The 22,214-nt window shown below is 38.1% G+C and overlaps 2 protein-coding genes across 6 annotated transcripts in view; one reads left to right on the top strand and one right to left on the bottom strand.

Annotated features, from left to right (window-relative positions):
* PUDP (pseudouridine 5'-phosphatase) overlaps positions 1–16,170 on the bottom strand; it is a 72,818-nt gene extending 56,648 nt beyond the window's left edge. The window contains exon 1 of the mRNA XM_074858876.1: positions 15,954–16,170. Within this exon, the coding sequence (XP_074714977.1) occupies positions 15,954–16,035 (82 nt within the window). The 5' untranslated portion in view covers positions 16,036–16,170. The remainder of the gene's footprint in view (positions 1–15,953) is intronic.
* STS (steroid sulfatase) overlaps positions 15,822–22,214 on the top strand; it is a 115,011-nt gene continuing 108,618 nt past the window's right edge. For 3 of the 5 annotated variants that reach the window (XM_074858872.1, XM_074858875.1, XM_074858871.1), the window contains exons 1-3: positions 15,822–15,984; positions 16,710–16,845; positions 16,931–16,998. The gene's annotated coding sequence lies outside the window, so the exon portion shown is untranslated. Of the gene's footprint in view, positions 15,985–16,076; positions 16,211–16,709; positions 16,890–16,930; positions 16,999–22,214 lie in introns of those variants that run through there. The other 2 variants (XM_074858873.1, XM_074858874.1) reach the window with 2 other exon arrangements.

Raw genomic sequence — 22,214 nt, 5'->3', positions numbered from 1 at the left:
AGACAGAGTGACTTTTATAGAGAAGAAAAACATTATTTTTCCAGTGTGGCCTTGGATAATGTTCTAAACTTAATTGCAGCAATGTGTCAAACATACTACCACAAAGGAAATATAAAGAACTACAGATTAATAGAGCTGATCTCTTCCGGCCACTCAAGAGTGCCTAAAATTTTTGCAGTAAATCTGCTGATGGAGTAACTTCTCTTTGGTGGTAACACTAAGAGGAGAAAACCAAACATCATCAATGCTCTTGATTTTCTGAGAGGACATTTCATCATGGCTCACTGCTACAGTTAAGAGGAAAGTGTCAGAAATACTACAAGACCTGATCTCTTTAATAGTCGTATACCAAGAACTCCTAACTAGAACCTAAAATAAAGAATCAGACCTTTGAGATTCATGAGGCAAGTGTGATAAGCAAATCGAAAATTATGTCTTAGGAGCTGTTTGAAAAACGTAGATGAAACCCAAAACTATGGTATGATAACAATTTACAGGACTTCCAACACCATATGATAAGCGTGGACAGTAGAGCCACAGGCTTCTCTGAAGTTGCATGACCACAGCCCTCGCCTCCTACGTGGGGCTGAGGATCAGAGGAGAGGGATATTCTCACAGAGCACCAAAAAAGCTCATGTGGTGACAGCATGAGTTGTCCTACCTCCGGACTCGGCAGTAAGCCAGAGGCAGGTCCTAACTGACTCCTAGGTCCAGCCTGCAGCCCAGAGCAGGACCACTCAAAAGTTAAGGGACTATCACGACTGCCAGTACGTGAGCTCTTTTTAGTTCCTAACACCATGGACAGAAGCACAGAGCTACTGGAAGACTAATTTGGTTTAGACTATAATCAGCTTGTTTATAATTGGCACGGTGAAATAAAAACTTATACTTGGCCACCAGACTAAGCCCCACTGAATCCACTGAGAAATACACACCTAAATCATAGAATGGTTTGGGTTGGAAGGGACCTTTAAAGATCATCTAGTCCAACACCCCTGCCACTGGCAGGGACATTTTTCACTAGATCAGGTTGCTCGAAGACCTGTCTAACCCACAGTGTTTTTGTGTTTCTGAGCTCAAACACCATTTACACTCCAGCATCTGAACAGCAGATGTGTGCTGAGGACACCTTGTACAGCAAAAGGAACTTTTCCTATTCCCAGGAAACGAAGCCACTCTGCTACTCAACTGCAGTTGGACTGTATCAGTACTAGATCTTTGTATTAATATTCCCCAATAAACTGCCACTTACAGAGTTCGGTATGCAGTAACAGTTAATGGGATTCCTTTTATTTTCTTCATGAATATTTACACAGTAATTCTCAGTCCTGCTGCTGAAGAGCTGTACAGTTGTCCTCCAAGTACATATTTGAAATTTTGCTGAAAATCTCTGGCCTCCCTGTATAGAAGATGTAGTCTAACTAGTAATATTAGTATATACAATCACACTAAAAATAGAGAATGCGTTAGCCTTTATTAACTGAAAAATCTTATCAGCATAATTTGAGCTAGGCTTCTCTTGTGAAAATTGTTGTACCAGGTTGTGTGATCTGCCCAAGAACTCTACTTCCACCATAAAAAGTCTCTACTTAACATGGCAGATGCAGACTGATTAGGAAGCCTGAAAAAAAAAAAAATGCAGATAAAAGGCATCAACTACAGATCCTGTAAGACATGTAGAAGACATTTCAAAATTAAACATTTGACACAAAATACCTGTGAAAGGGGTTTCAAACCACCTCAGTTTGAAAACATCCCAGGGACTCCATCTGGGAAAAAAAAAGCATCAATCTCTTCACTGCACACAAAAATTATTTTATTTTAATAGAAGTGCTACGAAGAACACTTAAAAAATTGGCAAACATTGGGTACTTAAAGGTGCATGTACTGGATCCAGTCCCAACTTTCAAGTAAAGTATTTTAGCTTTTAAAGCTTTCCTAAGAGTGGCATTCCCTGGCAGAGAGGAGATGACTGAGAACAGATCACCTCTTAAGTCCTGCACTTGGATCAAACTGACTTAGAACTATTTTAGCACACTATGACAATTCTAAACTAGCATAAGGTCTTCAAACATCAAAATCCATTTAATCTAAACTCTATTAGGTCTTGTTTAAAACAGAGGAGAAGTAACAAAACAGTACCAGGGATGTTTTATAAAAAGACATAAAACTTATCCACAATACAATCCTGGAAGAATACAGTGATTACAAAAAGGTTCAGACAGAGAATCTCACTAACATGTCAGTGAACCCAATTCACATGAGGACTACAGGAGAAATAGCAAGGTGGAAGAAGACTCTCCGACAGTAGCTATTAAGGTTATATTTTCAGCTATCTCAGAGGGGAAAGGCTGAATCTTATTTTTCTAGAGAGTGGTTCTGGGCATAATAAAAATGTTATGTTATGACTCTGTTTTGAGTGTGACAGCTTAGAGTTACAAGAAACACCGCTGTGTATTCCACTAAATGAGATAAAAAACGTGTTCAGAGACTCAAAGAGTGCAAGAAACTTTAGTCTGTCATTTCATCCTTCCATATGATTAATGTGCTAAAATAAAAACAGATATTTTGAAACAAACTAGGAGTCATTTCACTTTCACTCAGTCTTTCTTCCCCTCTACCTCAGTTCTGTAAACCGAGGTCTAAGCTTACATCTTGAGACACAAGCAGCTTCCCTCTGCTGCAGCTGGAATTTAATAAGCCTGACACAGGAGTTCCTTCACTGGGATGTGCTTAGTTCTACTGTAAGAGCGCTTGCGAAAGACAGGCTGGCAAAGTATATGCTCAATAAGCAGATAAGAGGAGATTTTTTTATTTCCAAAAATAGCCTCAGCTTCCTTCCCTCCACCCAAAAACTAAAGACGAAAAAAAAAAATAAATCCAGTAGCCTTTCTCTCACTACTCAGAATTAGGTACGTATCTACTGAAATCAATTAAGTCACCATGGTACAAGCAAGAGACAATCAAGCTCACAGCTTCTTAATATAAACACGTTAGATAAGGTACACATTTCCAATTCCACAGTAACTAACCTGAAATTAGATTTACAAAAAAAAATTTCTTTGCTCCATAGCAACAATTTTCTATCATTCTGCTTGTAAATGTGAAAATTGTTTTTGAAGGTGCATTGCAGGCAGCTTTGTAATTACAAAGGGGAGAGAAGTTTTAGGAAATCAGGAAAAAACCTAGTCTCTCTAACTAACACCTGACAAGATGTGGCAGAAATAATAGCTAGAAATTATTAATACAAGCATCACTTATGTAACTATATATAGTAACTATGAAAATGACTATGAACAGCCGTATTCAGCAGTATCCAAACACAACTGACACACATCTAGAATGAAGTTATTACCACCCGAACATGAAGTAACTTTGAAGAATGCCATTTGTAACAAACACTGTTCAATAGATTCCTGACCCCAATCCAGTAATCTCCTTTTGCTTGATCTAAAATCAAGCCTACAATCAGCAAAATAAAAAGTGTCTGCTTCATTTCCTGAATACACTGAACTGAGGCACTGAAAATTACATTACTTTTAGACATAAAGTCCTAAGGCTATACCTTTTGACCCATTATGTTCTGAAACTGTTAGAAGGACTAACATGTCCTAGGCACACAATTAAAGCTGCATAAAGCTGCATAAAGCTGCACGTTCAACAGGGTAATTTAAGTGATTCCTGAATGTAAGGAAAAAATAATTAGAAGGTATACAAGTTACAGTAATAATAAAATAGCTGGCCACCAAAGGCCTTTTTCTTCTGAAAAAGAGGCAAACACACCATAGGCCAGATCTTTCTAATAGCCTCTGGATAGTAGTTTTGAAAGAGATTGAAAACTTTGCACAAAAATGCGAATCTGGTATTCCATCAACAAGCTGAAAAGCCTCTTGGTTTTTTTCTGTTGTCTGAAGAGCAAATCTAACTATTAATATAAGAATCCAATTGCGTGAAGTGTTACAATCAAAGAAAAGAGAGCTGAACACTGTTGAACATGGCCACAGCCTACCCTCTGACATGTAAAGGTCAGGTTTAGTCACTGAGCTTGTCATAAACAAAGAGGTTGGAGGTTTTTTTCTTGTATTAGGTTGACATGTTTCATGGTGGTATTGCTACAGGACTGTTGGCCTGTCATCACTTCTGTTACAAACTTGCATTTTCTAGACCTTTAAAACTTTGCCGGTAACAAATAAATAAAATTAAATTATACAAGAATTAAAACTGTTTTCTTCAGGAAAGGGATTTTTTCTGACAGTACCCTCTACCCTGTTATTAATTATAGAAAATCTAGCATGTCTCTTGAGAATTCAACCCATGGACTGTCAGAGGAGCTTAAGTAGGTCTTGAACTGGAAATGGGATGCATCTACACTGTCAGTACTGAAGTCATCAAATTGCATCATCATCAACACTCTGTTAAAAAAAAAAATCATTTCTTGGTAGTCTATAATTGTCTCAAAGGCTCCATTACAGACAATTCAAGTGGGTAACAGACTACCATTAAGTACAGTTATACAATACCTTTAATCAATGATCTTTGTAGACTGTTTTGTTGAGTATTTGATTTATGTGTCTAGGTCTATATTATTGACAAAAATTTTCATAGCTTGGAGGAAAGGAGTAGGTACTGTTACTTAAACAGAACTCTAGGATTTTATAACATCTGCGTGAACCCCTTTACTTCTATCCAAGGAAAGAGCGGTATCTGTAAGGTACACCTTATTACACCTCTGATACGGCACAACACCTAAGTATTGGACATCTTGGAACCACTCACAATTACAAATATAATCTTTCTGAATGATGTATTTCCATGCTGTGCTCATCTCTAAAAAAAGAATGGCATGAAAGAACAAGGTTTTGGGGAAGAGTTATTGATAAGCACTATCAAATCAGCTGCCAGGTCAAGAAGACTCAGATAAGATGAGGATTTCAAGACTTTAGTGAAAACAATTTCTAGGAAAATCAGATCAAATCTCAGTTGGGCCTAAATTTACAGAGTATTTGTTTTTTCAAAACTAAGCCTGTTTGTAATTCACAGCACAAGAACACTACTTTAAAGAAATACAGGGAGAGAAGAAAGGTAAATGTATGATCCAACCCATAAAGAATGAAAGGGTACTGGAAGTATTTTTCTTATTGTAGCTTCTTTGAGATATAGTTAGGAATAATATTAGAACATCAATGAAATGTAATTTCTTGTACATACAATTAGAATATAAAGCAGAGAACTGAAGCTCACAATTTCAGTATGCAAGATACTATGAAGAGAAAGGTAAACTAAATACCTACTGAAAAGTACACAGAGGAAAAAGTATTCTGCCCTCCTTTTCTTTATATACAAATACAGAAACGTTTGGGTCAAACAGGAATATTTGCTTTAGTCCCCTGAAAGCTTCAATTATAACTGAAGTAAGAAAAAGAAAACATGAAACTATTCCATGTTGAACTACACTATTAGAAAGGGGAGTGGATGAAGAGGGGAGTAACTTCCACGGTTTTGCTATAAATCTTAGAATATGGCTTTTCTTTTTCCCCTCTTAGTAGAAACTTCTAAGAACATATAGTCATTTCTCAATAAACCATGGCAACAAGGAGAGAAAAAACATGCTAACACAAAATTTAATCATCTTGTATTATTGCCTGGGGGAGAGGCAGGGGGAAACACAGAAAGATTTATGTAGAGAACAGCTTTAACCAGTATAATGCAGACAGGTACCAGCTACAGATCCTGAAATGCCAACTCTTAAAGCCAAGAGTTTTGATTAGGGAAAAACAAGGCCTAGTTCATTCATAAACCATATAATCCAGTTTTATTGTTAACTCTCCGCTATCCAAAGAGACTTTTTCAAGAAAATTTTGACATATTTTTACGGCATTTTTCTTTGACAACTTCAGAGTTAAACAGAAGCCACTCATTAGCTTAATAGTTATTCTAAATGGAAGAAATCTTCTTCTTTGTATACATACACACACACACACACACATATGAAAAGACATATCCTGTATCTCTAAAGCTTTATCCAGGAATTGTAGGGTTTTGTAGAACACTGGAAATTTACAAACTGAAAGATTATTATTTGAAAGATTCTGAAGTCTGCAAAACAAACAGATACCTAGAAAAAAAAATAGCATATACAGAAAGCCTAGTACTATGATGAACACTTCACAGACTTTCTTCTATTTATGAAATATATTTGAGAAAAAAAGCAATACTAACATAATATATGCAAGGAATGATATCCAAGGAACGACAACTGCAGAATTTAGAGCATAGTCTTAGAAAAACCTTAACAACAAAAATAAACAGAAAATTCCTAATGTTATGACACTTCCCAAGATGCCATCAAAATTCAGAAGTTTTCTCAGAGACCAAGATGCCATATGAAGATTGCTCTACAAAGTAGATTTGAATATACGTGTATGTATTGGGATAAACTCTTACATGTTGTTGACACTAACATCAGTAAGTACAGTTACTTCTGTAGGTCCAATGTATACATTTTGGAAATCATAAACTGTTTCTAAATCCTGGCACATAGAAGCACTCAGGTCATATGCTATTTCAAATGTTGTCCCAACATATGGGTAGACTGCCTCCTCTCTCCACCATCCTGCTTTCCATATGAAAAGAATGGTCTGAAAAAAACGGTATGCAAAAAAAAAAAAATGTTAGAACTGGCATTAGTGTAACAAGTGGCATAAAGATGCAAAACTTTTTTTTTAACCTAATCCTGAGAATCTAGAACTTCAATCTTATATTGTTATTATACAGTGTTTCCAAGGGCACACGCTAATTACCTGCTCTCTGCAACAAGTTCCAAAAGAGGGAAGGGGAATAGGCAAAGTCATGATAAACAGTAAACTATGCAAAGCCAATGGAGAGTCAAACATTTTAAGAAACTAAATTTTACAATTCTGTTCGATTTGTAATCAACTTCCACATAAAAAGTTTAAAGTTCTAGAACACAAAAAACCAGAATAGCAACACTACTTCTTGCTTTTTACTGTGAGATGCCTTCGTTCATGGAAAATGAAGATATTCAAATTAAAATTGGAAGAAAGATAAATATAAAAATATGATCTACAACAATAATGATAATGCAAGTTATTAGGCAGCAGAGTAGCAATTAGATATACTGGCCCAAATATTTTCATTTTCCTGAGATATGCTATCCATGAAACACTGGTTTTCATTTAAAGACTAGAAATTTATTGCATTGTGATACGCTCTTTGTGGCTCCATCTCCCCTGAGCCACAAAGCAAAGAAAGTTTTGTTTGTCCAACAATAACATAATGCTATAGAGAGGATTCAGTGCTGGCGTAAAAAGATCCACCATTTCACATGGTGTAATTCTTTGCAGTAATGGACTTGGAGCAGAATGATAACATTATCCAAGTGTATGTCACTTTACAGGCATGCAAGGGTCTAGTCTTTTGCCCTGAAGAGACAGGTCAAAGGAGCTTTCTGTATGTAAATTACAAAACAAAACAATCTTTACCATAAACCAATTTACTCAAATGAAATTATGTCTCAGTGTACTCATGCTCCACCGTAAACCCATTAATTTCTCCCACTTCAGACCTTCTCATAGACTCTAATCCCAACTTTTTCGTTAAACACACATTCTCTTTCATTCCATTCTTCTTTTAGTATTAGTGCAAATTTTTTCCTCTTCCTTAGAAATGTTCCCAAATGAACAGTACCAGCATCACACTCATAAAACATCCCAGTCCAACAAAGACACTTCCTCTCACAGCTGGTGAGTAATCAAATAAGAGTCTATTAGTTTGAATACATACTCTGTGGCAGTTTACATTACACCCAAATGGACCGATTAAAGCAGAACATAGTCTTCAAGATATAATGTTCAAAAAGATGCCCTAACATGAACAGGCAATTTGCAGTCTGTGGTGACACTGTGAAAGAGAACCTGGGTGAACTAATATTTATGCACAGCAGACACACAATGTCCAGGACTGAACAAGAGGGCTGAGCTGCTTGGCAGCAAACCCAATCAGTTCAGCGCCCACAAGCACAGGACTGCTGCAAAGGACTATCATGTCTCTGCCCTTTGGAGAGCGAAGGTTACACAGGGGCTGCTGTAACTATTACACCAGGTCAGAGAACACGTATTAATGAGCTGGGAGAATGAGATACAGTAATGCCAAACATTTTATATAATGACAAAGGTCATGAGTAAATTCCTGTGGATGTTAGATAGAAAGACTAGGCTGACAAATAATAAACTGGGCTTTCCTCTCAGTTGTCTTGTGCTATCCTGAGACAAACTGCACATGAAACTTGCCCAAAAGAACCACACACAGGCACGGCAGAGGTGAAAACATACAGCAAAGGAAAAAAGTAATATATGGAGTGCTGATATATAACTGGTGCCCAAAGGAAAGCTTTCAAGAACTACAAATAAACTTGTTTCACCCTACTAGAAGTAGGACTTATTCAACAACATTTACAAAAATATTTCATATACCTCAAAAGGGTGGGAGGAGGAAAAGTAAGAATACATTTTGAAAAGAAACCAGCTATTATATATAACAACAGCAAAACTATACTTGGGAAAGAGCAGTGTCCACTTAGATGCAAGGTTTTCCAAATTACAGCATCAGATTTATTGCCAAACTACTATGGAAAATGGTATTTATTGTAAGAGAAATTATTAAAAGCTGCACAAGAACAGAAAGCATACATAGAGACAGCAAACACTGATGGTGTCAATAGGTGTGCAGGCCTTCAAGAAGCAAAATATTGCCAAAAGAAAAAAGTTGTCAGCCATCAAAAAAAGAGCCACAAGAAACCAAGACAAGTAGTCCTCACAGGTTATTGAAGGAAAGGAAGCCAGATGTGAGGTAAATAAAACAACATGGTTTTCTCCTGTCTAAGTGCCAAGAAAAATCTTGATAAAGGTTGGCAGTACCTCAATAAACTTTGGGTCAGAACACTGATTTTATTATTAAGGGGGAGGAAAAGGGTAAATCAAGGTCAGGAATCTCTGTCAGAACCATTATAAGATACAAAAATGGTCTTGGTTAAATACTTCTCATAGTCTTGTGAAAGAAATGAGGACTAATACAGAGAGATACAGAAACATATAACAGAAGCAGCAACAATCACTAGCAGTCTCTACATCATGCAAAAGAAAATCACTTGTCCATAATGAAAGCAACAGATACCAAGTTTGAAGGGAGAAGATATTTACGTTAATTGCCTTTGTGTTGTTAGTTAACCTAGTGCCTGGTCTGTAAAAGAGCAATGATCATATTGTGAAAGTTATCATCATCCTTAAGGTCTCTTGCCAATTAAAAGACACACAAAAAAAAGTAGTAAAAAAATCAGTTAAAAATAGTAACAACAATCAGCACCCCTTCCCTCAACTTTAGAAGTAGAAATGCCAGTATTCAAGAATAAGATTGTCTCTCGAAGAAAATATACCAGAACTCACAGAGCAGAATTTTGCTGGCAAACTGGCCTACCCAGACAAATTAAGGTGTCCTTAAAAAATTTAATTCTCAAGAGTTCAATTAGCCAACTCTCACCAAGGCTACATGAATGAATTACAACTACTCAGAACAAGAGCTGCAGAGTTGGGTCTGAGATGGCATACAGTGTAACTACTGACAGTATGCAGAACAATAAATCCAGGATTGTTAATGTTGTTTTTCTTAAGTAAAAAGAAAACTGGAACGCAGCAGCTGGAAATAGCGTTATTACAAGGGAAAATTCTATGCACCTTTTCTTTGCCTGAAATTCTGTTCCATTTATGACACCTTATTATTTACATTCAAAACAAAATAATTGGAACTTTTACACAAAACAGTGTACATAGCCAACAAATATAAATCTACAAGCAGATTTGAAAATCTGTATTTAGGCACAGAAAGAGACTAATTTTTATAAATAATCAAACTGCTGTGTTCATCTTTAAAATCACTAAACAGAACCTTTAGACTCGCAGCACCTTCAAAACATACCTCTCCACTTGCTAAAGGCCCTCTATACAATTGAATGTGTGTAACAGTCAGAAAATGAAAGCCACATTATTAACAGTAGAAATTTGAAATGCCTTGGGATTAATTTATTTAGCATGTGGGATTTTTTCTTTTAAAACCAAATGCTTTGGGTGTGGTGCAACTAAGAAATAAACACCAAAAATACATTGCATTTATGTGCAATATTCAAATCAAATCATGGATCTCTGTTAATTCCCCAGGGAGAAAAAAAAATCATTGCTAATGCTGCCCATGGCATTTTGAAATGTGGTTACCATTACAGAAATTAAAAAAAAACCCTGTTCTACAAATGCGGAACTAAGCTCTGATTCTGGATTATTCTAACCACAAACAATAGGCAACCATGTGGATGGACAGTTTGCAAATCAATCATGGGAACAATAGAAATTAGACTCTAGGTTAGTATGTTTGTATGTCCTTGCCAAAATTTTCCTTGCTGTTAAATTAAAATGTTAGCTTTCAAGCATATGACAGATCTTATTTACTCTATTTATGGTTAGTTAATTCTAAATGAGGAACTGTTTTACTTAACTTCAAAATTTGCTCATGAAACATCTATGAGGTATTTTAATCTAATAATATCCTTAATTTCTTTGTTTTTGCAACAAAATACAAGTGCAGAACACAGGGGCAAGGCAGTACTTTTGTTTCCTTCTTGGTTCCCCATAATCAGATGGAAATGGGGAATGGCAAAAAAGTAAGTTTCCACTACCTAGAAGCAGAAAATAGGCTTGCAATATTGCCAGTTTATAACCTAAAAAGATTAATTCCTGCACTTAAGCCATAATAGAGGGCAATCTAGAGAGGACTGATGTTTAGTTGAATTGGTGCTATTTGCTCTGATGCAGAAGAAAGAGGAAGCTGTTTTAACCTCCCATTCACACTGTAAAATAAAAGACAGCATGCATGTAAGCAAACTCCAGCATGGAACCTCTTACCAGTTTTCTTGTAACAGCAATCTCCTAGGCAACTTGTACAATGAAATGAAAGTAAGAGTACATTTTTTACTTCTGACCTTGTGACAATGGGTAGGTAAGGCTGAGGAGAAAGAAAACATGCCAAAACTCTTGTGAATTTCACAACACAAAAATGAATTCAACTGCAAATTAATTTATTCTATATTATAGAACAGAGATTACCAGTATGACTAGCCATCCAGGAGTTGCTTATTAGTGGCACACAAAATGCCAGCAGTCTTCTGCACCCAAAGGAGACAGCAGCTGCAAAAGCAACTGCTGATCCCAGTTCCCTAAACTATTTCTCGCCCCTCTGCGAATGGTGGTAACAAGCTGGCATACCTGTGCCTGTACAGCCCAACATGTCTTTGAGTGATGGCAAAGGTATCCTGCAAAACTGAATAGCTTTAGATCTACTTGAATACACTGACTTATGTCAAGATGCTGTTTCACAACACTAAGGGACACTGGCAAGGATAACAATTTACAATTCGGTCACTATTCCTACCAAAAATTTAAACAAAACTAAATACATGACTAAACTTTCTATATTGAAGTGTCATGTTCCCTGCATGTTAATTTTGCTTTAGTTCAGCTTTAAGAACAATGCTAAGAAATATCTTACCTTACCATCAGTTTTCCAAAATTAATTTCTCACTTAGGAAAGGTTAATATTATACATGCAGCTTGCAGAAAATACAATTTCTAATTTAAAATATTTTCAGCCCTCTACAAGATTAGGCACAGATCAACAAAGGCAACATTGAATCTCATCTGTGTTCTGGTGGTGGGGTAGCTGTTGGCTATAATTGCATAACAAAACCACTTGTCATAGCTCAAAATAAAACCTATGCAGTAAATTGAGAAGATAGATCCCAGGGGGTATTACTCTAGTTGTGTATTTTGTACAAATTCTACAGATTTTTCCTTCTGTATCTTCAGCGTTGGTTTTGCATGTTTCTACAATATGCTAAAATGCCAGGATCAGATATTAAACAGTACAACTACAAAAAAAGTATTTATTTAAGTATCAAAGATCTCTAGCTGCTGTTCTGTTTATTTTTTGTTTTAGACAGCTAATCCTGTACTGTGTGTGTCAGGTAAGTGCATAAGTAGGTTTAATAGTTTTAATTATACCACATACTAGCGGTTAGAGCAGTAGCCTTCTGTAGGAAGAGACTTAAAGCACTTTAAGAAAAAGCAATCTACTGTACAAGTTCTGAGCATTTATTATATGTTAGGATTTGCTGTAGGAAAGCAAGTAGAAATTTAACATTACAAAAGTGTTGTTTTGTTTTTCTAAGAAAAAAGTACAGCAGTATACCAAAAATTAAAACTTAGTTATTCCTTTTCCTCTGGTTTATACCACACAGTGAAGTGAGCACAACTTACAAATTATGTTAACTAAACCCTACTGCATATGTATAGTAAAGCATGATGTAACTGTAGTACACTAGCACAAAGGCTATTTTTTCTATTACAGCTGGAATTTCCTACAAAAAAGGGCTTCAATTAATTTATTGAACAACAAGCTGTCTAGACATGCTGTTCACATACTTTGCTTACTAAATGAAAGCATTACCTTCCAGTGTGCTAATTTCCTGGCAACTGGAACAACAGACAAAAACCTAAGATTTCATCCAGCAGCTCAAAGGGAAAGAGAAGGTAATACAAAAGGAGAAAACCCCAGAAGAAGGGTAAATTGCATTGATTGTAAGTGCTGAAAAAGGGGTGTTAGATAACACTTCAAATAATGATACAGAAGGACTCCAAATGAAAGGCATGAAGTACTTCCACTGGCAGTTCAGGGACAAGAACTTCCCCATTGAAGGTAAACTGATATATCAAGGTGGGACTCAAGGACAACTTAATCAGTCTCAATTATGTTAAAGAGATGGGGGAGAGAAAGTCACAGAAGATCAGACTGAGCACACTCACATAGCCTTAGCCACTGAAGTATATGGGTGCAGGTTATATAGCATAACACTTGGATTGTTTCCAAAGTCAAGAACTTCTAAGTGCCTCAGACCTCATTTAAGGATTTTACACTCAGTTATGAAGTTCCATTCTATAAAATTGGCAAGGTTTAGGTGAAAACTTCCACAGATACATACATTTTCACACACTACTTTGTTGTGAAAATAACTGCAAAACCTAAAGCTTCAGATTCTAAAAAATGCAACTAGCTAGGGAGGCACTTTAAAAAGTTACAAAAGTGTAGTTTTAGCTATCCAATACCAAAAATTTTGTTTGTGCTCTGTCAAAGGAAGTAATTTTATGCAGATTTCTATAGCTTCTAGAAATATGTAATTAATTTTATTATCAATTAACACTATGTGACACATTAAAGATTTCATAAGAAAATTAAAGGAGATCTTATTTCTCATGTAGGTTTACATCAATATAACCATTTGTTTCATTCAGAAGATTTACAGCAGACAGGTTGGGCAGAAAGCGCCTAGCTTGTGTGCCCCTTATTTCATTCCTTCTCCAGTATTATTCCAAATTTCTTGAAACATTTAGGAATCTTGGGGAAGTCCAAGCAGTCTTCTGACTGCCTTTCTGCCTCTTAAGGGTCACAACTCATCATGAAACAAAACAGGTTCACCAAAAATTATGTTAAAGTTGTGATGACACTCAAAGTGTTTAGAAGCTGAAACATACTACAAGTCCTCTGAAAGGAAGAGTACATTGTGAAAATCCTCAAGGGGGTGTCCTTTTTATGCCTGTGTACTGAAAGATACTTAAGAGTATTTTCAGCTTAATTTTGTACATAATTACAGCTTTCATCACAGCTGAAAACACTACTGAAGTACAACACATTCTTTCTATGCAACTTTTTTAAATAGAAAAAAATCACATCCATGTTGTACCATAACAGTAACTAAAGGAATGGAAACACAACACAAGTATTTATCAGTGCAAAGGATGCGTCAAATATAGTGATAAAAATAAATTATACCAGCAGGCATAAACTCTTCATATAAGTATATTTTATACATAAGCACACAAAATGACATAATTTATGTCTGCTATTTTATTTGAATCCAGAAAGTGACAAAGTATTTCTCTGGAGCTATACTTTACAACAGATAAATTTAATAACAGCAAGGAGTAGGTTTATACCTCAAGTGTCTCAATCTTGGCAAATTTAGGTCCAAGAATTATGGATCCTTTATAATTACTTTTGCAGTATGAGGTACAGTTCATAAGCTAGACTATTTTTAATGCTTCTTCACTGGATGAACCCCAGGAGTTTCGAGAACTAAATATGACTCAGAACTTTGATTTGTATTGGTTTTGCCTGTTTGGAATGTTACAGAAAGGCAATTTCTGAATATAGACAGGACAGCATCTGAGAAAAATGTCTTTAGTTCCTAGAATATTGTCCAAAACTACAGTACCTATCCTGTAAGTACTTGTGCATAAGAAATTCAATTTAAACTGATACAGAAATCTTACATATCTGCATCAATGCCTAAATACTCATATTGCTTACCTAGACTGTCCTGCTCAGGTGAGTATTCTGTATGAAGCAAATTTGCAAATTCTGCTAAAAAGCAGTAGTAACTAAAAAAGCTTTCCTAAAAATAAGAATGAAATTAAAATAATTGGTTCTAGATTTAAAAAAACCCAAAACCATAACCCCAGGCTATTTGAGACTCCAGTGGTGAAACTGAAAATGAAACAGAAATAAGTCACTTTTGTAGAGTGTATTGAGATTGCAGTTGAAACAAACTGAAAACAAAGGCTCTAAATTGCTTGAAACTATTTGTGATTGTGTGAGTAAAGCCTTTTCTGTTTAAAAACATTGTAAATGAATTGCCTTCACCTGCTACAGGCGTGAAGAAGGGAAAAGCGCACATTTCTTGGAAACAGAGTAATTCATTAGACTTCACAGCAATCTTTTCAGGAACTGCAACAATTTGGGTTTTGCAGAAGGAATTTTACACACCTCAAGTTCACACTTTTTGAGAATTCACGCACATCCAAAACTGCTTCCTGGGCGATAATCCACATGGTCTATTTCAAAAATGAAGTCACATACAAAAATACTCCATTATTCTCTGGGAGACATGCAGCGGAAGGCCCCGATTCAGCAAATAGTTAAGAGCAGACTTAAATACTGTTCTAGTCATACCGAGTATTCAAATCTCAAAAGACAATATAGCTGTAGCACGAGAGGCGATGGACTGCAGAACACCCTGCAAAGCTGGAAGTCTACTGACAGACGAACCGGCAGATGACTATCACAGTCGGTTCCAGACTTCGCAGCTGGAGACTGCAACTCTAAAGGCTTAAAAAAATGCTCTCCCACCCCCTGCACTGCACTGCACTGCACTGCAAACCCCTGGGCAAGGGGCTCGCTGTGCCCAGCCGCCTCCCGCAGTCCCCTGGGCTCCTCCAGCTCTGCAAACTGGAGACCCCGCTCTCCATAGCCGCTTTCCCCAGCTTTTAACGCCAACCCACCACTCGCCTCTCTCCCTACAGCCACCCTAATCTCATTCAGCCCTCCACCACTCAAGGGAAACGCCGTTTTCAGTCTCAGCCCCGGATCTTTTAATTCGAGCGAAATTTGCCCACGAAAAGCAGGACGATGGCGGGACTGGGAAAAGGAAATGAATCGTTTCCTGTGGCTTTAATCCCTTCAGCCGGCTTTAAACAACGCCGCCCGGGGCGCCCTGGCTGCCTGCCCGCAGCGAGGAGGCCGGGATGGGACGGAACGGAACGGCCGCAGGGGGCAGCCCAGCCCAGCCCTGCCCGGCCCGGCCCCGCTCGCTTCCCCCGGCCCCGGGAGGCGCCTCGACGGAGGGGCGGCGCATCACGGAGGGGAGGAGGGGGCTGCCCGCTGCCAGCCACGGCCCCTCGCCAGCCAGCTGGGCGGGCCGGGCTTCGCGGCGCAGCGGGACCGGCCAGCGCGGGGAGGGGTCCAGGCCGCGGCTGGGGAGGGGGGCGAAGGCTACACACCCAGCAGGAGGCCGTCCATGTCAAAGATCAGGTGAGTGGCCGGCCGCAGCGCGGCGGAGGAGGAGGAGGAAGCAGCAGCCATGGCGAGGCAGCAGCGGCCGGGAGTCGGCGTGGCAGCGGTGGCGCAAGCGCGCTCGGCCGCGGCGGCAGGAGCCGAGGGGAGCGGTGCCGCCGCGGGGCAGGGCCGGGCCCGGGCCGTGTGGCGGTGGCGGGCGGGTGGTGGTGCCGGCAGCCAGCGGGGCGGAGGGGCCTCTTCGGTGTGTCTGTTTCCTTGTTCTTTTCTTCAGATAAAGCCCATTTCTCTTCGTCGGGCCTCTTCTGGGGGAGGACTTTTCTTTGTAAATCCTGGTTCGTGCTGCTCGCAGGAGCCGCTCGCGGTTTCGGCAGTTTAGACGGCGTTTCCCTCGCAAAACTTTGGCGTGTCTGTGTAGAGATTTACGAGGATAATATTGCCGCTGGATCATAATTGGAGCCATAAACAAAAAGGCACAAATCTGTGTAAAACTGTTAGGAAAGGGTAAAGTAATGTTGTGTAAACCCATCTCTTAAGGGTTGCTGAGTGCGAGAATACTTAATTCTCCGTGGTTTTCCTCAGAAGCATTTAAGAAGTTCTGAAGTTCAAGGAGCAAACCCATGCTGTTGAGACGAAAGAAAATTTCCCTGCACGGACACATTATCCGCTTTTGGCTGGGCAGTAGTGAGGGAAAGAGGTAACTTTCCCTATCACTCTTCCTTTTTTTTTATTTTTTCATGCAGGTAACTCACTGTTGGGCATCAAGATCGTTGAAATACCCGTTGCAGAAGCAGACATGTGAAGAGCTGTATCAGGGTCCCAAGGTGACATACTGGCTTGAAGATTTGTACTGCTTTACAGTTCTGTGTGAAGGCAATGGTTAGTTGCAGCTTCGCATAATGGAAGTCCTGTCTCTTTTGTCTGTAAGTAGGCCTCTCAGCAATTCTTTTTTTTTTCCTGACAGTGCCTTCATTTGAATTGGCAATACTTCACCATTTTGGCAAGTTAGTGATGTTTTTTAGAGCCCTAACGGTAAGTGTCATACAATCATATTTGAATTTTCATTTAGCCCCCTTAACATCATACCTATCCCTTAAAAGAACCCTTACCCTACATTTGTGAGAAATATCATAGATGCAAAGCCCTTGTACCTTCTCCTGTCTTGGAAATAAGAAGACAAATAAAACATCATTGGCATTACTTGTATCTTTTTAATAATAAAACTTGACTTTTAAACAAAGTTTTTTGAGTTTTGGGTTGGTGTTCTGTTTTTTTAACTTCTCTCATTTGATAATGCTACTTAGGCCCTGCCTATGTAGGCCAGGAAAAATACTGCACAGCGCCTTAAATGTCTTCTGGAAATGTCATGGGTAGTCATGACATGCATCTGTTAGTTCTTGCATAGATTTAAGAAACTGGGTCCTGTGCTTCCAGATCAAATTTTCCTTTGCAGCCTTACAATATGAGTGTTAAGAATGTCCACGGCAGTTTTGTTTCTGCAGTAAACACTGTGTATGTTCCAACTTTGTTTCAGACAGCAAATGTGTTAGTTTCCTTAGTAGTTCATTTAGCTGGGAGCATAGATAGAATCAATAGAAAGGTAAAATCCTAAATACAATATGTCCAAAAAACTGATAATTTGTTAAAAGGAATAAAAAATCTGTAATTTCTATAGTTATAGTGGTAGTTTTCTGCTGTTGTAAGCAATAATGTGTTTCTGCTGTAAGAGTGTACACTGTTGTGGCAGAAATTTCTAGAGGGTGAGTAATGAGGTATTATGGCAGTTGTACCTCAGGTGGCTTCATCCACTTTCCAACTACCAAATATTCTAAAAAATCCATCTTCAATTGTATTTGCTGGCATACTAACACCTGTACTTGTTAACAAGAAAAAGCTACATCAGTCAGGTATCTTGATTCATTGCTATAATTAGAGAAAAGCATAAGTATTTTGGTCGCAACTCCACCTCCTTCACCCTTCTCAGAAGGGGAGATACGTACTATTTTTAGTTTGTAAACCACCAGTTCACCTCAGAAAACACAAGACTTATGCAAAACTTTTTTCAAGTGGAAATACATCTTAAAGACAACCTTTATGAAAAAAGCCCACAGAATTAAAGTGCAGTACACAAGATGAACCTTTTTAGGGTTAAGTGGTCTGCCTTACAAATCTTACTGTGCGCATTTCAAGACTGTCAGGTTACCTGACAGGTTGGTGACCTCAATTTGCTTTGCTTTACTCTGGCTCATCAGTGATAATCAGTGCAATGTTAGTTTACTTGATTCTTCAAAGCTACATTCAAACACAGGAAAATCTTCCCAGTATAGACAAACTGTTTAGGTTTATTCCGTGTGACTAAGTTTTCTTGCTAACAGAATGAAATTGGATGAAAGTCCAAGCAGAACTTTTAATTCATGGTGGAGCATAGTTTTCTAGATGCACAAGTAAGGGAAAATGCTGATCTACATTTTATTCGAGCTGTCTTAAATATTTGTCTCAAATATTTAACTGTTCCAGCAGTAGAATTTTTTTTTTTAAGGAGTTTGGTGGGGTTTTTTTAAGGAGTTTGGGGTTTTTTTTAAGGAGTGAAAAGAAGTTGAGATTGAGAATTGTGCAATTGGGGTTTTTTGTTTGCTACTTTTTTTAAAAAAATACTTATTTTAAGCCTGTTTCACATGATGAGGGCTTTAATAACTTTTGAGCTGTGGGAAGCATACTGTGGTAGAGGTACGGTAACTGTGAAAACAGATAGTTAATTATATGCCTACGAACCTGATGTACACTTACTGAGAAGGGTGAACTTGGGTTACTGAGATGTAATCATGCAAGTAATCTTGAATCCTGCAAAGTCTGAAGAACAAAGTTAACTTCATGTACGTTTTTAAAAAAATTTAACTTGCTATCTGGGCGTATACCAAAGCAGATGAATAAATCTTGGCCAAGTTTTAAGTTTTATGGTGTTACATGGTTCATACACATGCATGTCCAGGTGTTTGAATGACTGTAAATTAGCTGCCTATATGTAGCCCTTCTTAACCCAAACAAGTCTATTTTCTCTAGCTTTGTAATAATATGTTAAAATGACTTTGGTTGTATTGTTCTTGAATGTGAAATAAGGTGAAAATACTCAGGTGTGTATCCATGGGGTTATTATGTATGCCACACAATGTTTTATGTACACAGTCCTCGTAACCTTTTTTTAGCCTTTGTATGTTTGTTTGGGTTTTCTTAACCTTGAAGCTAAAAAGCTTTCACATCACTGAAACTTAGGTGACTAAGTTCTTTTCTTGCAGAGTAAGAGCTTCAGAATAGGTTTAAGTGTTTTCTTAGGTAATACACTTGATTCAATAATTGCAGTTTCCTATTTCACTACTTCATATTGTGCTTGAAACATGGATTCACTTAAATGTTTTTATACTATTGATAGGAGCATCATGCACAATGTGTTTCACACAGAAATGACTGACTTTATTTTTCTTGTTCTGCAGGCGCCTTGGCAAAGAGGATAAACAGATTATAATCCGTTTTGGTTTGAATATTAAAAAAGAATCTAAAGACTTGAATAAATCCAGTAATTTAAAAGCTTTCACAATGATTTACATGAACAGCTGTTAAGCCCACTATTAGTAACAAATTACTTGAAATGACTTAGAGTTAAATGTAATTTAATTCAGGTATCAGCTGAGATTCCCAACAGTTGCTACAGTTGAGCCTATAAACTCTCAGAAAATGAAACCCCTCCCAGTGCTGGATGTCACCAAACAAGAGGTTTTCACCCTAAGAATATGAATTAAGTGAATTTTATTGTTTCAGTTCATGGTTTTATGGTTGCAAAAGGGAAAATGAATATATGTCTTAAGGTAATTAAAATAATACCATACACCTGCTGATCTAAGTCATGTTTTATTAATTACATATGTCAAAAGGGAGTATATCCTCTTTAATCAGTCATAGGTCTTCTCACAGCCAAGCAAGTAGGGAGAGGAGAGCTATCCATTTTCTGGATTTTGATATTGGCCACCAATTACAAGTGGGTTAGTTACAAAGGCAAGAAAGATGATGTGTTATGCTTGAGAAGAATAAAGTGAAGAAGATATACGTTGGTCATCTATAAATTTAGATGAGGTGCTATATAAAGGTTCTTAAGCAGCAATGAGGGGTGAAATTCTAGAGAAGCCAACTAAGCACACAAGAGGGAACAAGGGATCTAAGGTATTTTTACATGTCAATTGCTGTATTTATTGATGGGATTGTATAACAGAATGAACAGTTTCTGAAGCTGGGAGTTGAAGCCTTAATGCCATGCTTCAGGGCCTTTTTTTGTTTCCATTATAGGCAGTGAGAATCATTTTCTCTCCTCTATGGCTTGTGAATTAGCTTTTTGACATAATTTTTGGTCTTCCAGTAAAATATTGGTTGCACACAGGCAAAGTGATTAGCAGTGTCATTGTAGTTGAAATCCTGAAGTGCTTAATGGGTGGGTCCCTCTTAACCTTAAACTATCAGAAAGATTAGGGCAGGAGGGGTTGCATCTCCACATAAGATCTGAAGCACTGCATCTTGTTTTGCTTTTCCTGTGTGATATGGGCTTCCTCTGTAATATCATTTGCAACTTTCATTTATCTAACTTTCCATTGTTGCAGGAGCCTAAAATACCAGTTAAGCTCTTGGTTTTCTTTCTTGTCTGCGTATGAATTTTATGGCTATATTTGTTCATTTTACTACGGTTTGATTGTTACAGATTTTAGGAAGAAATTCCTATTTGTAGTGCCATGTGGAATACACGTTCTGTCAACCTTTGTGAGCAAGACATCAATCACTTGGTTTCAGGCGGTAGCAGTGGAACTGAATGCAGTCACCCCTCCAGTGGTCCCTTTCAGTCTTGTGCTCTTAAGATCAACCTCTTCAAAGGCTGCAGTAATTACATCTACAGATGAAAAGAGAGTTGCTTGGAATTGTGATTTTTATGGGTCACAAGGTCTCTAAGCCACTGATCCGTAATGCTCCAGATTCAGATTTTGTATGCGTATTCCCCACTCGGCAAGCAACAAGCTGGAGAGTTGAGCCTCCAGAGCTCAGACGTTCTACCTACTTTATGGGTGCATGCCCTTTCAATTTTGTATCTACCCAGAAGAGTCAAGCAGAGGTAAATGAGCTGGCTGACACTCAGCCCAGAATGTCTACATGATCAGGGTAAACATGCTAACAGCCTAGGTAGTGCAGGGAGACTGTTGGAGGCCAACTATTGTACAGTACCACAACCTTTCTTCTTTTGCAGTGATTCTAGCAGTCTGAGTGTCTAGATCTATCAAGCCAGAGAAGCCATAACACCATGCTGGAACATCCAACGTAGCAACTCTGATCGGGACACAGAAACACAGAAATGATGGGAAGGGAGAGGAGAGGGGGCACTGCCAAGCAGTTAGCCAGCTGCTTCTTGAATCCCTATTGCAGCTGAGTTCTATCAGGTATAGAGGCTGTTCTTGACTAGGGACTTTTCTTTGGATGCAGGAGCTAGTGTACCTTTCAACCAAGTCATAATTCCATTTTTGGAATAATTCTCTTCCCTCCTGAAGCTACTGCCCTGTCTTCCTCCCTACATGTGCAGACATGCAAACGTGCACTAATAGGGTACTCCAGAACATGGCTGTTGTGGACAGCCAATGTCAAATATGCTCTGTGAGCACTAGCATGTAGGGCACTGACTAATTTTTGGGTGAAGAAATAGTCCCCTCATTAAGCTGTCCACCTACTTTAAATTAGGCATATGTTTACATACCTTGGGGAATTAGGTTCAGTGTGTTGTAACAAAATGTATGAGAAAGTGATGTAGCCTTGTTTCTTATTTTATACTTTGAACTAAAATTTTAGCAGAAGATCAATAACAGATACTGGTTTTCATAAAACATTTGTAAAACAGGAAACACCACTTGTAAACACTGATACAGTTAGATATTAGGGATACCTAGAAGGAAGCACTGTAATCCTAGTGCTGTTGAGCCAGTGAGACCCTAATTTTTTTTTTATTTTTCCTAAGCTGGCTAGCTCCACCTACTAGGTGCATCTCAAACGTTTCACCTTGGGTGCTGTAAGGTAAAAGATTGCTCACACTGACACTGCAGGATTGAAAGCTTCCTAGATTTCCATTTCATGTGCTTGCATATAGGTAAGGCTACAAGAACTAATCAAGATCTAGATGAATTCTTGAAGGCACAATTGTATATGCTTAAAATGTCTGTCCAGACATT

Source organism: Strix uralensis, chromosome 2 (genome assembly GCF_047716275.1).
Source record: "Strix uralensis isolate ZFMK-TIS-50842 chromosome 2, bStrUra1, whole genome shotgun sequence".
Classification (NCBI taxonomy): domain Eukaryota; kingdom Metazoa; phylum Chordata; class Aves; order Strigiformes; family Strigidae; genus Strix; species Strix uralensis.
This window is presented reverse-complemented; position numbering and strand designations above follow the sequence as displayed.